The sequence below is a fragment of the Psittacula echo genome (genome assembly GCF_963264785.1).
Source record: "Psittacula echo genome assembly, chromosome: 3".
Taxonomy (NCBI): Eukaryota; Metazoa; Chordata; class Aves; order Psittaciformes; family Psittacidae; genus Psittacula; species Psittacula echo.
Genome location: NC_137736.1, coordinates 39244169 through 39258961, shown reverse-complemented (window position 1 = coordinate 39258961; position 14793 = coordinate 39244169). Strand labels below are relative to the sequence as shown.

The 14793-nt window shown below is 41.1% G+C and overlaps 1 protein-coding gene across 1 annotated transcript in view; it reads right to left on the bottom strand.

Moving 5' to 3' along the window:
• The window catches only part of CFAP47 (cilia and flagella associated protein 47), a gene marked incomplete at both ends in the record, with an annotated part of 327280 nt that overhangs the window by 213680 nt on the left and 98807 nt on the right, over window positions 1-14793 (bottom strand). Inside the window, 2 exons of the mRNA XM_080613518.1 lie at window positions 10184-10300; window positions 10580-10677. Of these exons, the coding sequence (XP_080469644.1) occupies window positions 10184-10300; window positions 10580-10677 (215 nt within the window). The remainder of the gene's footprint in view (window positions 1-10183; window positions 10301-10579; window positions 10678-14793) is intronic.

Sequence of the window (14793 nt, the reverse complement as noted above, 5' to 3'; positions counted from 1 at the left end):
GCAAAAAATTTGAAAATCTAGTGGAGCTACCTTCTTCCATGACAAAATTTTTCAAAATACGAAAAGTCCTCTCACATTTTTTGAAGAGTTGGGTCCTTGCTTGGTAGCTTTTCATTTATGCTTTAATGTTGCTTTGTTAAAGAATATGCTGAAGCCGAGAAACTGGATAAATTATTATACTTCAAATGCTAAACATTTCAAGTTAGGACTACATAAAAATGGACAAAAAATTCAAGGGCTGGTAAATTAGTTCTATTACAAAAAGAAAGTTATTTGACTTTTATAAAACCATCAGCTCTGTGATGTTAATTCCATAACCAACTCTCCATATTTTCAGTCACCTGTATATTATTAAAGTCTGGTCTTTAGTATTGCTGGTACTACAGTTTGTAACTGATTACAAGTAATGGCTCTTAATTTTGTGAAAATAGTTTTATAACTTAATGCAAAAATTAAATGGCATTAGCTGCATCTAAGTCATCCCATGGTATTTAGAGAATGCTGGCAGTTCTGTTTTATTAGCACAGCAGTGTACTGGATTGATATTAGAACAGAATATATTATGAACAAATATTAATCTATCCAGCTGGAGAAAGAAGAAAAGGTGATTTAAAGGGTGATTTAAATCTGAAATAATCACAGTAACTATAAGCCAAAGTTCTGACAGACAGAAGAGAGAAAAACTTTATTAAAAGATATCAGGAAGGAATAGACCACTGAACCATTTCTTGTGGCAATTACACTCTGTTTTTCTGAACGTGTAATTATTGCTTGAATAATGTAACAAACCAAACTATTCAACAGATGCAAAAAATCATGCAAGAAGGCTTTCCTCACTGCAAATCAATTATGAAAATAGACATCCTATGTCAAAGAACAGCTACTAGCAGGCCACAAATAACTGGAAAATAGAAAATGCTTGGAATCAGTGGCCATGAAATGTTAACCTAGGTAACTAATTTAAACCAACAATTGCAAATGACCATTGAAAATTATGGTAAAACTATTAAACAAACAGAAGGCAATAAAAATACTATATTAAATTTCAGAAACAGAAAACCATACCTCTAATCTTCATTAGTTATTTCCAGATTGGTAAGGCTTAAACACTGAACTTAAAAGGTAAACATATAGGAAACAATGTTGTGTGTGAACAATAGATGGTTCCTAAGTTTATATAGGCTTTGCTTATACAAGTGCAGTAGCCAAGTTTTCAATAAGCTGGAAGTCAATGTGAGGATAGAACAGTCAGCAAGAGCGGATAAAAGATCAAGTAGTCATTTTAGTGTCTAAATAAAGCTTAAAAGTCTATATTTTCGTATGTTTCTAAAGAATACACATATGAATATTGTTTTTAAAAGACTTCGTCTATGCCATGCATATCCAGTTTGTCTTTTAATATACCCCAGGTGAGACCCTTATCTGGTCCAAGTAATTTTTAGCCACTCTGATAGAAATAAAAAGCACCACTGATTTTGAAACATTTCCTTTTCTTTTATTTCCATAACAGGTTTATGGGGTGCCTACGAGTATAACCTAGGTGAATCTAAAAATAGACATACCTAAACAGATCACTTGCCTGTTGCAATTCATGTTTCCATAGATCTCGCGCCAGTGAAAACACAATCACAAAAGAAAGTCACAGAATGGCTTGGGTTGAACTGTCAATCATGATTAGGAAGTGGAAACAAGAATTTCTTGCCTAAAGTACTCCATCTTAAGCCTATACCTTAATCCTTAAAAGAATTTAAAAGCCCTAAACTCTGTTAGAACTATCATTTAAACTTGCAGGTGAAGTCTTCCAGACAGTTAAACTTCTTTATTACTGGAGAAGCTTAGATTTTTTAAAGGATTGAAATTGCCACCTATTCCCAACCTAACGTGTCTCACCTGTGCTGTCACCACCATCCTTGTATTAATTACTGCAAAGCTGCCTTGAAAGTTCAGCAGCAGTGATTGCCTCATAATCAAGAACTTGCCAATACTGTTGGACTATTTTAGCTTGCTAAATTTAAGAGACAAGACTATCAGAAAAATCTTAAATTAGAAACAGGATTCATTTATTTTGCTGGGTTTACTGCTGAAGAAGCTTATGAAATTTCTACAGTAGCCTTTGAAAAGCATATATGAATTACAATAAATCTATGTAAAAAGCACCCTCTACCTTCTCTTTGTTTTTCATTTAACTTTCCCCAGTATTTTGTTGTAGAACATGCCTTAGCTAGAATTAAAATACAGACCTCAAAGATCCAAGATCTCTTCCTTTTTTCGGTGTTAACAGATTATATAGATTTAAATTCCTATTCTGTATGGAGATGAATTTTCCCATTTATAAAAACACCAATACGTCAAAAATGTGCTGAACTAATAACATTGTAGTCTTTTAGATGCTGCAGTCTTAAAACACACTAACTGTATTAAACAGAATATCCTGGAGTTCTGCTTCCACCTTTAATGTGGTTAACTACTTTTGCATATCTGACATCCAGCCTCAGATGTAAAATATGCCTTTATTCTGAGGGTTTTACCTAGATTATCTTTTTATGCTTCCTGTCAGTCACAAGTATGCAAAACAGTGGATTTTCTTGGTTTAGCCTGCCATAGTAAAGCCATTTATAACTGCATATCTGTATCGTGACGTGGTAGCAAGACAGTAACCAATACAACTGGAAATAGAAGGGTTAATTTACCCTATAATCATAACACAATCAAATGAAAATGGAGAGAAAAAAATAAAAAGTTGTAATTGAGCTCCCTTTCATAGTACTTTATTCACACTACACCTCTACCTCTGATTCCTACTACTATTAATTCCTTTGGAAAGTTTCCCCACATACCAACAAATACTATGTCTATTCTACTGTGTCCTTTTCTGATCTTCTAGCCAGTCCATATATCCTACACCAACCCCAGCCTGTCACAGTCCCTGACATTCACTTTGCTTGCGATGGAAGATGCATTACTCTGCAAGTTCTTCAGGGAACAATGTGATCTTAAAGAGTTTTTACTAGTTTTGGTAAGGACAGGATTTTTAATGACAGAGCAATCAAAATAAAAGAGAAAAATATGAGGGAATCTATTTTGAAAAGGTAATAGCCCACTAACACATGCAGCCAGCACATGGAAGATGAAAGCATGAATCCCTGTGAGCATATAATTTTGTAACAGAGCCTTGCCATTGCTATTATCTGGTCATAACCATTGTACTGAACTTTTAGGGTCTCAGAACTGGAGTTTGACAAGCTTTCCTCTATGTGAAGGCATGTTGACCAGCTTGTACAGATTTGATTTGGTTCAGCTGTGACAGCTACTTTTTTACTGATCAGGCCTCTACAACTATTTTGTTTTATCTTTGTATGGTAATACCAGAGCCCACAGCTATAAATAACTCACAAATGGTCAGTTAAAGAAGGGCAGACTGGAAGCAGGAGAAAAGTGGGTTTAGGAGCGACAAAAACAACAAAGAAATAATATCTAACATATGTAAAAGGCACCATATATAGAAAATTTGGAGCTCTAGGCTAATGAAAAAAGACAGATATAAAGCATGTTGTTAAACATACAAAAATGATTCCAAATGGATCCTAGATTGAACAAGAAGCTAACATCACAGTATCACAGTATGTTAAAGATTGGAAGGGACCTCAAAAGATCATCTAGTCCAATCCCCCTGCCAGAGCAAGAACACCTAGATAAGGTTACACAGGAATGTGTCCAGGCGGGTTTTGAATGTCTCCAGAGAAGGAGACTCCACAACCCCCCTGGGCAGCATGTTCCAGTGTTCTGTCACCCTCACTGAGAAGAAGTTTCTTCTCAAGTTTAAGTGGAACCTCTTGTGTTCCAGTTTATACCCATTACCCCTTGTCCTATCATTGTTTGCCACTGAGAAGAGCCTGGCTCCATCCTTGTGACACTCCCCCTTTATATATTTATATACATTAATAAGGTCACCCCTCAGTCTCCTCCAAACTATAGAGACCCAGCTCCCTCAGCCTTTCCTCATAAGGGAGATGCTCCACTCCCTTAATCATCTTAGTTGCCCTGCGCTGGACTCTCTCCAGCAGGTCCCTGTCCTTCTTGAACTGAGGGGCCCAGAACTGGACACAATATTCCAGATGCGGTCTCACCAGGGCAGAGTAGAGGGGAAGGAGGACCTCTCTCGACCTACTGACCACCCCCCTTCTAATACACCCCAGGATGCCATTGGCCTTCTTGGCCACAAGGGCACAGTGTTGGCTCATGGTCATCCTGCCATCCACTAGGACCCCCAGGTCCCTCTCCCCTACACTGCTCTCTAACAGGTTGTTCCCCAACCTATACTGGAACCTGGGATTGTTCCTGCCCAGATGCAGGACTCTACACTTTCCCTTGTTGTATTTCATCAAGTTTCTCCCTGCCCAACTCTCCAGCCTGTCCAGGTCCCGCTGGATGGCAGCACAGCCTTCTGGCATGTCAGCCACTCCTCCCAGCTTAGTGTCATCAGCAAACTTGCTGATAGTACACTCAATTCCCTCATCTAAATCATTGATGAATATATTAAATAATACTGGTCCCAGTACTGACCCTTGAGGCACTCCACTAGATACAGGCCTCCAACTAGACTCCGCCCCATAGACTACAACTCTCTGGCTTCTCTCCTTCAGCCAGTTTGCAGTCCATCTCACTACCTGATCATCCAGACCACACTTCCTCAATTTAGCTATGAGGATGCTGTGGGAGACTGTGTCAAATGCTTTGCAGAAGTCAAGGTAGACCACATCCACCGCTCTGCCATCATCCATCCACCGTGTTATTTCCTCATAAAAGGCTATGAGGTTGGTCAAGCATGACTTCCCCTTGGTAAAGCCATGTTGACTGCCCCTCATAACCCTCTTATCCTTGACATGCCTTAAGATGGCACCAAGGATAAGGTGTTCCATCAGTTTCCCAGGGATGGAGGTGAGGCTGACCGGTCTATAGTTACCCGGGTCCTCCTTCTTGCCCTTTTTGAAGACTGGAGTGACATTTGCTTTCCTCCAGTCCTCAGGCACCTCTCCCGTTTCCCAAGACTTGGTAAAGATGATGGAGAGTGGTCTAGCAATGACTTCCGCCAGTTCCCTCAGCACCCGCGGGTGCATCCCATCTGGACCCATGGATTTATGGATGTCCAGATTGCTCAACTGGTCTCTAACCCATTCCTCATCGACTAAGGCAAACTGCTCCGTTGACCTGACTTCATCTGAGGTCACAGGGGTACAGGGCTCTTCAGGACTGCCTCCGGCAGAGTAGACTGAGACAAAGAAGGCATTCAATAACTCTGCCATCTCTGTAACTTTATCAGCTATGTATTTGAAAAAGCTCTTTCTGCTGTCCTTGACCCCTCTCGCAATTCTAAGGAGGCCTTAGCCATCCTAGCTGCCTTCCTACATCCTCTAGCAGCAGCCTTATATTCCTCCCGAGTGGCCAGCCCCTCCTTCCATGACCTGTAAACTCTCCTCTTCCACTTGAGCATACCCAGCAGTTCCTTATGTAGCCACGCAGGTCTCCTGGTCCTCTTCCTTGACTTCCTATGTGTCGGAATGCTCTGATCTTGAGCTCGGAATAAGCAATTCTTGAATGTCAACCAACTATCTTGGGCCCCTTTACCTTCAAGCAGCCTTGCCCATGGGATTTCCCCTAGCAATTGCTTGAAAAGGCCAAAGTTTGCCCTGCTAAAGTCCAGGGTTGCAATTCTACTTGCTATTGTACTGGCCCTACCACACAAGATCCTGAATTCCACCATCTCGTGGTCGCTGCAACCAAGGCAGCCCTCAACCTTTACTGCTTCGAGCAGACCCTCCTTGTTAGTGAGGATGAGATCCAGCAGCGCTCCTCTCCTGGTTGGCTCATCCACCATTTGGATGAGGAAGTTATCATCCATACACTGGAGGAACCTCCTGGACTGTGGCTGGGTTGCTGAGTAGTCCTTCCAGCAAACATCAGGGAAGTTAAAATCCCCCACGACGACCACAGCCTGTGACTGTGAGGCCACTCTCAGCTGCCTGTAGAAGGCCTCGTCAACTTCCTCACCCTGATCTGGTGGCCTGTAACAGACACCCACAACAGTATCGCCCCTGCCAGCCTGCCCCTTAATTCTCACCCACAGACTCTCAACTCGCTCGTCCCCTGTTCCTGGACAGAGCTCAGTACATTGCAGCTGCTCTCGCACATAAAGAGCAACCCCACCACCCCGCCTGGCTGGCCTGTCTTTCCTGAAAAGGACATAGCCCTCCATGACTATATTCCAGTCATGCGAGCTGTCCCACCACGTCTCTGTAATTGCCACCAGATCATAATCTCCTGACTTAACACAGGTCTCCAACTCCTCCTGCTTATTTCCCATGCTGCACGCATTGGTGTACAGGCATTTCAAGGAGGGAGATGAGCTCACCGATTTCACCCTAGGATTATAGGAGGCCTCCCAGTCTTCATCAATCCTAGAGTGCTGCCCCACTGGGGCAAGCCCAGCTACAAACCCATCCCCCTTCGAATCTAGGTTAAAGCTCTCCAAATGAGCCCTGCTAATTCATGCCCCAGCATCCTTTTGCCTCGGTGAGATAAACCTTTCCCACGTGCCATCATCCGGACTGGAGCCTTATAAAACCAGCTGTTATCAAAGAACCCAAAGCCCTGCCTAAAGCACCAGTCTTGTAGCCAATTGTTTATGGACTGAATTTTCCCATTCAGTCCCACATCATCACCGGAAGATGGAAGAAGCGAGGAGAAGATCACTTGAGCCCCAGACTCTTTCACCATCCGCCCCAAGGCCCTGTAGTCTTTCTTCATCCCCCTCAGACTCCGGGAAGCAGCTTCCCCCCCACCTGTCTGGAAGACCAGCAGCGGGTAGTAGTCTGTCGGGTGCACCAGGCTGGGGAGCGCCCTGGTGATATCCCTGATCCGGGCTCCAGGCAGACTACACACTTCCCTATGATGAGGGTCAGCTCTGCATATCGGGCCCTCTGTTCCTCTCAGAAGGGAATCACCTACGACAATGACCTTTCTTTCTTTCTTATCAGAGGCAGTCTTGAGATGCGAAGTCGACCGCCTTTTCCTATGTGACCTTGTAGTCTGGCCTTGCACCACATCCTCACTTACCTCTCCATCAAGATCCTATTACGGAGGGGCACCTGGGGAAGCAGGGCAGGAAGGGAGGAGGGTTGCCCACGACTCCAAACTGGAACTTGCTTCCAGCCCTCATTGTCTTTTTGGTCTCTTACCTCTGCACGACAGCTACAGGGCAGGGTCTGTCTCGGGTCATCCCCCTCTGTCTGAGAGGGCAGGGGGTCCATCCCTTTTTGGGGGGTATCTCCCTGGAACCGTTCCAACTGGCACGCCAGGGAGTTACTCCACCAGGCAATCTCCCTTTCACACTCCCTGATGGTCCTCAGCGTCTTGACCTTCTCTTTAAGTTCTGCCACCAAGCTAAGCAGATCTTCTACCTGCTCACACCTCACACAGGTGGAATGCTGGCCTCCCTCTCTCAGCAGCAGCAGGCTCTGGCACTCCCTGCAGCCAGAGACCTGAACAGCCATGGTTTGGGACGGGGTCTCTGTCTGAGTTGCTACAGTCTCCTTACTGCAAGCTCTTCTTCTGGAGGCGACCATATTGGTCAGCAGTCTGGGACACCAGCAACAGGGTCCACAACACGACCTGCTTGTTCCTCCCTGCGCCTGCTGGGCAGCGCTGCCCTCCCAAAGGCTCTTTCAAGGCGAGGGGCAGGGGTGCGGTCGCCGTTACCGCGGGAACGCCCCCTGCCACGTCAGCCGCTCTCTCGCAAGGGCTGCTGGGGCTTCAGGGATCGGGAGATGTCGGGAATCGCGATGTCTCTGCGCTATCCCATCTGATTTTCCTAATCTCTGCTGAACCTTGTGGTCGATGAAGCGTGCCGGCTCCGGCTCTAGCTGTGCTAGCTCCGATCAGCTGACTGATCAACAACATCATATCATTCCCAAAATAGGATGTCAGAAGCTATCAGCTTACAGTATTACTCTTACCAGCAGTCTAAAGCTACAGACTTCTGTGTGCATCAAACCTGGGACAGAACCTTCATGGATCTTCATCATTAGATAGATGCACATAATTGTCACCAAACAGTCACAGGGCTTTTTACCACTCTTTTTTAAGTGCATGATGTTTGTTCTTAAATATATTTTGTCTAAATTGCCCTGGAATGTTAATAATAAATTCCACTCAGGTTTTCATTGTGTGACTGATGATGCTAGAATCTGAACTGAATTAATCATAATGGGTCTTCACTGGCAAAGTCTCTGACCGCACCACCCAAGTCTTGGAAGGCGGACGCAGGGACTGTAAGAATGAAGACCCTAAGCCCACTGTAGGAGAGGATCTGGTTCGAGACCATCTTAAAAACCTAAACATACACAAGTCCATGGGACCTGACGAAAACCATCCGCGGGTCCTGAAGGAGCTGGCAAATGAAGTTGCTAAGCCACTGGCCATCATATTTGAAAAATCATGGCAGTCAGGTGAAGTTCCCGATGACTGGGAAAAGGGAAATATAAACCCCATTTTCAAGAAGGGGAAAATGGATGACCCAGGGAATTACAGACCAGTCAGTCTCACCTCTGTGCCTGCCAAAATCTTGGAGCAGATTCTCCTGGAAGGCATGCTAAGGCACATGAAAAACAACAAGGAGGTGGTTGGTGACAGGCAGCATGGCTTCACTAAGGGGAAATCCTGCCTGACCAGTTTGGTGGCCTTCTATGATGGGGCTATGGAACTGATAGACAGGGGTAGAGCAGTTGACGTCATCTACCTGGATTTGTGCAAAGCGTTTGACACTGTCCCACATGACATCGTTGTCTCTAAATTGGAGAGACATCAATTTGATGGGTGGACCACTCGGTGGATAAAGAGCTGGCTGGATGGCCGCACGCAAAGAGTTGTGGTCAATGGCTCGATGTCTGGCTGGAGACCGGTAACGAGTGGTGTCCCTCAGGGATCGGTGTTGGGACCAGTCTTGGTCAACATCTTTGTCGGTGACATGGAGAGTGAAATTGAGTGCGTCCTCAGCAAGTTTGCCGATGACACCAAGCTGTGCGGTTCGGTTGATACGCTGGAGGGTAGGAATGCCATCCAGAGGGACCTCGACACGCTTGTGAGGTGGGCTGATGCCAACCTTATGAAGTTTAACCATGCCAAGTGCAAGGTCCTACACCTGGGTCAGAGCAATCCCGGGCACAGCTACAGGTTGGGCAGAGAAGAGATTCAGAGCAGCCCTGCAGAGAAGGACTTGGGGGTGTTGGTGGATGAGAAAATGAACATGAGCCGGCTTCAGTGTGTGCTCGCAGCCCAGAAAGCCAACCGTATCCTGGGCTGCATCAAGAGGAGTGTGACCAGCAGGTCGAAGGAGGTGATCCTGCCCCTCTACTCTGCTCTCGTGAGACCTCACTTGGAGTATTGTGTACAGTTCTGGTGTCCTCAACATAAAAAGGACATGGAACTGTTGGAACAAGTCCAGAGGAGGGCCACGAGGATGATCAGGGGACTGGAGCACCTGCCGTATGAAGACAGGCTGAGAAAGTTGGGGCTGTTCAGCCTGGAGAAGTGAAGGCTGCGTGGAGACCTCCTAGCAGCCTTCCACTATCTGAAGGGGGCCTATAAGAATGCTGGGGAGGGACTATTCATCAGGGACTGTAGTGACAGGACAAGGGGTAACGGGTTCAAACTTAAACAGGGGAAGTTTAGATTGGATATAAGGGAGAAATTCTTTACTGTGAGGGTGGTGAGGCACTGGAATGAGTTGCCCAGGGAGGTTGTGAATGCTCCATCCTTGGTGGTGTTCAAGGCCAGGTTGGATGAGGCCTTGGGTGTCATGGTTTAGTGTGAGGTGTCCCTGCCCATGGCAGGGGATTTGGAACTAGATGATCTTAAGGTCCTTTCCAACCCTGACTATTCTATGATTCTATGATTCTATGATTCAGCTAGTTGTATATATATGATTCTACAAAGCAAGGAATTCTGGAAATTGCTTATAATTAAGTGTATTTATATGAAGCAATAGTTTCATTTCCTTCATACAGTAACACATCATGAAACAAAACTGCTTCGCTAAAATCTCATCTTAATTTCATGTACAATATTACTATCATAAAAGCGAAGGAAAAAAAAAGTATATAAGAACTGCTAGTACAAAATCATTTACCTTTATGTCTATAGCCAGACTGATAGCCTGCATAGCATCCACAAGTATCAAAGAGTTGTGCAGAAGCTGTTCAGGAGTTCTTGGCTTAGTATACATCCTTACAAAGTGAGTAGCAATCTAGAGAAGACAAAGAAATTAAAATCTTGATCTTCCACTAAGCAAAAGTACTGTTTGTATTTTCAGTCTTTCAACAATCCATAAAGTCTAAATTTTGAACTAAAATTTAAAAAATTGATACTGATATAACCACTAGACTTGCTAAAAGTTGGTGTTGTCATTTTCTTTTTAAAAACCACATATGCCAACAGTTCCAAAGGAAAATAATGAATTAATGAATAAACCCACTTACATTTACAAATTGAATAAAAATTGCACAATATTAAGAAAAGTCCTTACCAAATATGGACAATAAGCTGCCAGCTGTGCTGCTAATACCAGACCATCTAGAAGATCTCGGTCAAAATTTACTATCCATCTCATTGGTGGTACTTCACCTGATTTAAAACCAGAGCAAGGTGAATTAGACTCTTTTCCCATGGGATGCTTAATTTTATTCTAGGTAGATATGATGACAATTTGAAATGACTGAGTAGAGGAAAGAATGAAAAAGGAAATATCCATTCACATGTAGAACTTCCCAGGCATAATTCTCCTCCAGAGCCACTGTTGAAAACATGAAAAAACTCACCTAGAATACTGTAACTATTAATCATACACTCTGATGCAGCATGTAAGAGTATTTATCACAAGGGAAGAGAAAGCAGGTAAACTAAACCTCACAGATAAGGAACCTAAACATGTAAATTATTTTTATAGGTATAACATTTGTAGGGCTTCAAAACTCACGAAAATATGCATGAATCCTTTAAAGTTGCAACGTTTAAGGACATAAGAAGGAAAAGGTTCTTGATTTACTTTAAGGTCATATTAATTTGTTTGTCACAAATGCAATAGAAATGAAAGCTAACAGCTCAGTTCCTGCAGCATAGATCACTACTTCTACAATTGTGTTGCAAAAGCCTATGCCCCAGAAGGTTAGATTTTTTTTTTATATTTCTACTGGTTTTATTTAAAATAAAACTTATTAAGAAAGTAAATTGAGTTTATTTATTAGTATTTCTTCTTGAAAACATTCTATATCTTAAATATTTAACATGGCATTTAGACAACAGACTTGTGTTCTTAAGCATCATATTAAACTATAGGAAGAATACAGTCATTTGAAAAATCTCAACCTTAGGTATTCTCTAAAAAAAGTTAGTGACATACCAGCAACTCAATGTTTTAAATCCCTGTCTGTACCAATTTATCAGTACTTTGCTGTCCAGATAATATGCACTCTGTGAAGCATGAACACATAGAAGCTGATCCTTTTTTAAAGAGACCAATCTTGTCACAAATATTCAGATGCTGAGTTATGTCTTCTGTCATATTATTTGCAGTTTTCTTCCAATTACTATTGTAAACATACTTATTGCTCAATTTCCTTTGTTTTCATTACTGTCTCAGGTCCAAGCTCCCAAATTTAGGGAACCCTTTGGACTTCAGCCACTGACAAGGTTTTTCAGATAAACTGGGATCATGCTTGCTCATATAGGACAAATTATATAGTTTTTATTTCAGTATACATCCAGACAGTGCATTATTTACCATGTCTGACGCTTCCTAAATTCAAAAAAAAAATAAAAAGAAAACAAACAAACCTATATGTTACAGAATCTGAGATGATCAAAAATCTACAAATTATAAATACATAATCTTAATGTAATAATAAAAAGAAATGTTCTTTTCTTCCAAAATTGCTACCATTAAAAGATAAAAAAATGTTTGCAACACTGAACTGTTATCATAGCAATATAACAGTGTTCAGAACAGGCCACTATCTTCATTAGCAAAAGAAGAATCTGAAAACACCACTAGTTGACAAAGAAATAATTCAAAAGAATGGAGGCATAAAGTGTTTCATCAGGTTACACATTTCAGATTCTTATTACAAGTCTGTCCTTATTAAGAGCTTCATTCTACAAGACCCAACACATGTAAGCAGGGACACAAATCATGTATGTTTTAAAGGCCTCTACCTTTACAGAAAGAATACAATAACCTAAATGAAAGTTCAAGAAAGAGAAAGGGGTAAATTCTTTATGCATTTGGATACTGAAGAATGCTAAACCTTGCTCTTACAACTAAGATGACACTATGCCTTAGATGTAACACTTCAATCAGTGTTATTAAGGGTTTCAACTTAAAACTATTTTGGGGTATGTTATATGGCCTGCGAACAAAAACTATCAAAACCACACAGACTAAGAAAGTAGGCTGTTGTATATTGAAAGTTATTAAATTTCTTAAAGTAACCTTATACACTCCTAAGTACTTTCAGACATCAGACAGGCTGATGTACCCAAGCAAGTTATTGTTCAAAAGCCAGGACACAAATCCAAAATACATTGAAACTGGAAGAAAAGAAAAAAAAAAAAAAAGAAAGAAAATCATGATTTTAAACTGAAAAAGTGGCAACCATTTCATGTGGTGTTGAAGACATTGAATCTTCAAAATGGTTTTCTACTAGCACTTATTTTACTTGAGTTTATACCTCCTCAATTGCCTTTACTCACTTACTTTTCTTTGATATCAACTTTGACTGCAAAATTGTAATTAAAGACAGGGAAACTGTTGCTAGAAATGCTGCTGCTAATGCCAGATTATAATTTATCAACATCAACTCAAGTAACATCAACTGATCCCCCAAGATGTACAGTTAAATCAGAATTGCAAGTATCTATTGCCAGCTATAGGTACAAATTTTGTTGCGGAACTCTTCATTTATACCAAATATGTTAGTTGTAAGCTTACAAAATTGTTCTGTGTAATTGTTTTATTCTCCTGTAAATATTATGCTTCAGACTAAATATAAGATAAAAACTATTCAAGAACCAAACAGAAGAAATAAAACAACCATGAGGCAAATCATTAAATAGGAATTGCATTCAGATGGAATCTTATATTAACATATATATATATCAAATTGTAATCTCAAATAAAAATTAATTCCAGGAACACTAATTTTTAAGCACTTGCTTTCATAAAATAAGCTAGCTAGCACATGAAAGAATCTTATCAAACTATGACTGCATGTCACAGAAGAGGGAAATTCTTACAGAATTTTCAAATATTGTTCATGAATACCCAGAAGTAAAATTTTGATGCGCACATGCTTTGCACCAGGGAGTGCTGGTTCGTTACGATCCCACTAAAAAAGACAGTCAGACTTCATGAAGTATCACTGCCACTTATTGGACCTAATGCTATGGGGAAAAAGTGGTTATAAATAACCTTGTATCCCCTCAGTCACTGGAACTGACCTTCGGTCAGGAGGCAGCACACTGTACAGATGAAGTCTGTGGGAGGGATAGCTCTTACAGGATTTATTTTAAATAAAACAATTCCGCTAATAAGTTTTACCACCAGATAAAAAGGATGTTCATGTGAGAACATCCTTGATGTCACAGTTTAATTAAAGACAAGGACACAATGGTGGAAAAACCACTGGTACCAAGTGGGAGCTGCCTACAGACTTCTCTCTTACAATTAGATTGCTAAGTTTGTTCCGTAGCCAACAGGTATGCATAGTGCAGCACAGAGCTGTACCTACATCAGTTAACTGTTATGTGGATCACTCAGCTCCTTTGTGTACAAGGATCTTCCAGGCTTGGTGTATTTATGCTATTTGGAGAGAAACTCCCCAAAACAATTTAATTATAAATTATTTGGGAAAAAAAAAGTTCTTTCCAGAAAATTAGAACCAAAAGTATTCTTTATTACCAAGCACTTTGTGAGGAATTACTTGATTCCTCACTTCAGGATTATCTTTTGCTGATTTAGAAAGAAGAAAAAAAAGTTACAGAGGAATCAAGTCTTCCATACTGATCCAAAACTGCATTTGAAGTACAGGTTAAAAAGAATTATGTATAAGACAATTCTGTATAGGGCTTCTTATGACATGACACAAAGAAAGTAGACATTCAGAAAAAAAACATGTACTCTGTAAGGAAAGATGCTTCTATGTGGCATGAGCAGCAAATAAAGAACCTCAGAAGGATTCAGTGTGCTATCAAGAAAAATGATATAAACCTAAACCAACTTTACAACCTACTGTTTTTAGTAGCAGTCAGTTCAGGCTTCCTTTTTTGATTTCACTTTCATGTACAATAACGTAGGAATTATGATGTTTAGTCTAACTCACTAAGCACTGGAGCTTTAACATTATTCTTACAAAATAATCTCTAGCACCTGCTTGAAAGTATTTCAACTGATACAATAAATCCTGCTGCAGTGGGAAAAAGAATGTATCAAAAATTGAGAAAGTAATTAGAATATTAATAACTAATTAAAAAAATCAAACTGCAACAAACCTATGTACCATATTCTAAAGCAAAATCTGCCTTTTATGATTCTTTTGTTCATGTATAGAATACAGATTCCTTAGCATCCGAAAAACTTAAATGTCTGTCAGTTCACATCAACTATTTGCAGATTCTTCAGCATTTTAATATAGTTCTAGTAAGAAAGAATAGGAGCAGATGCTGAACTAACTTACCAACAAAAGC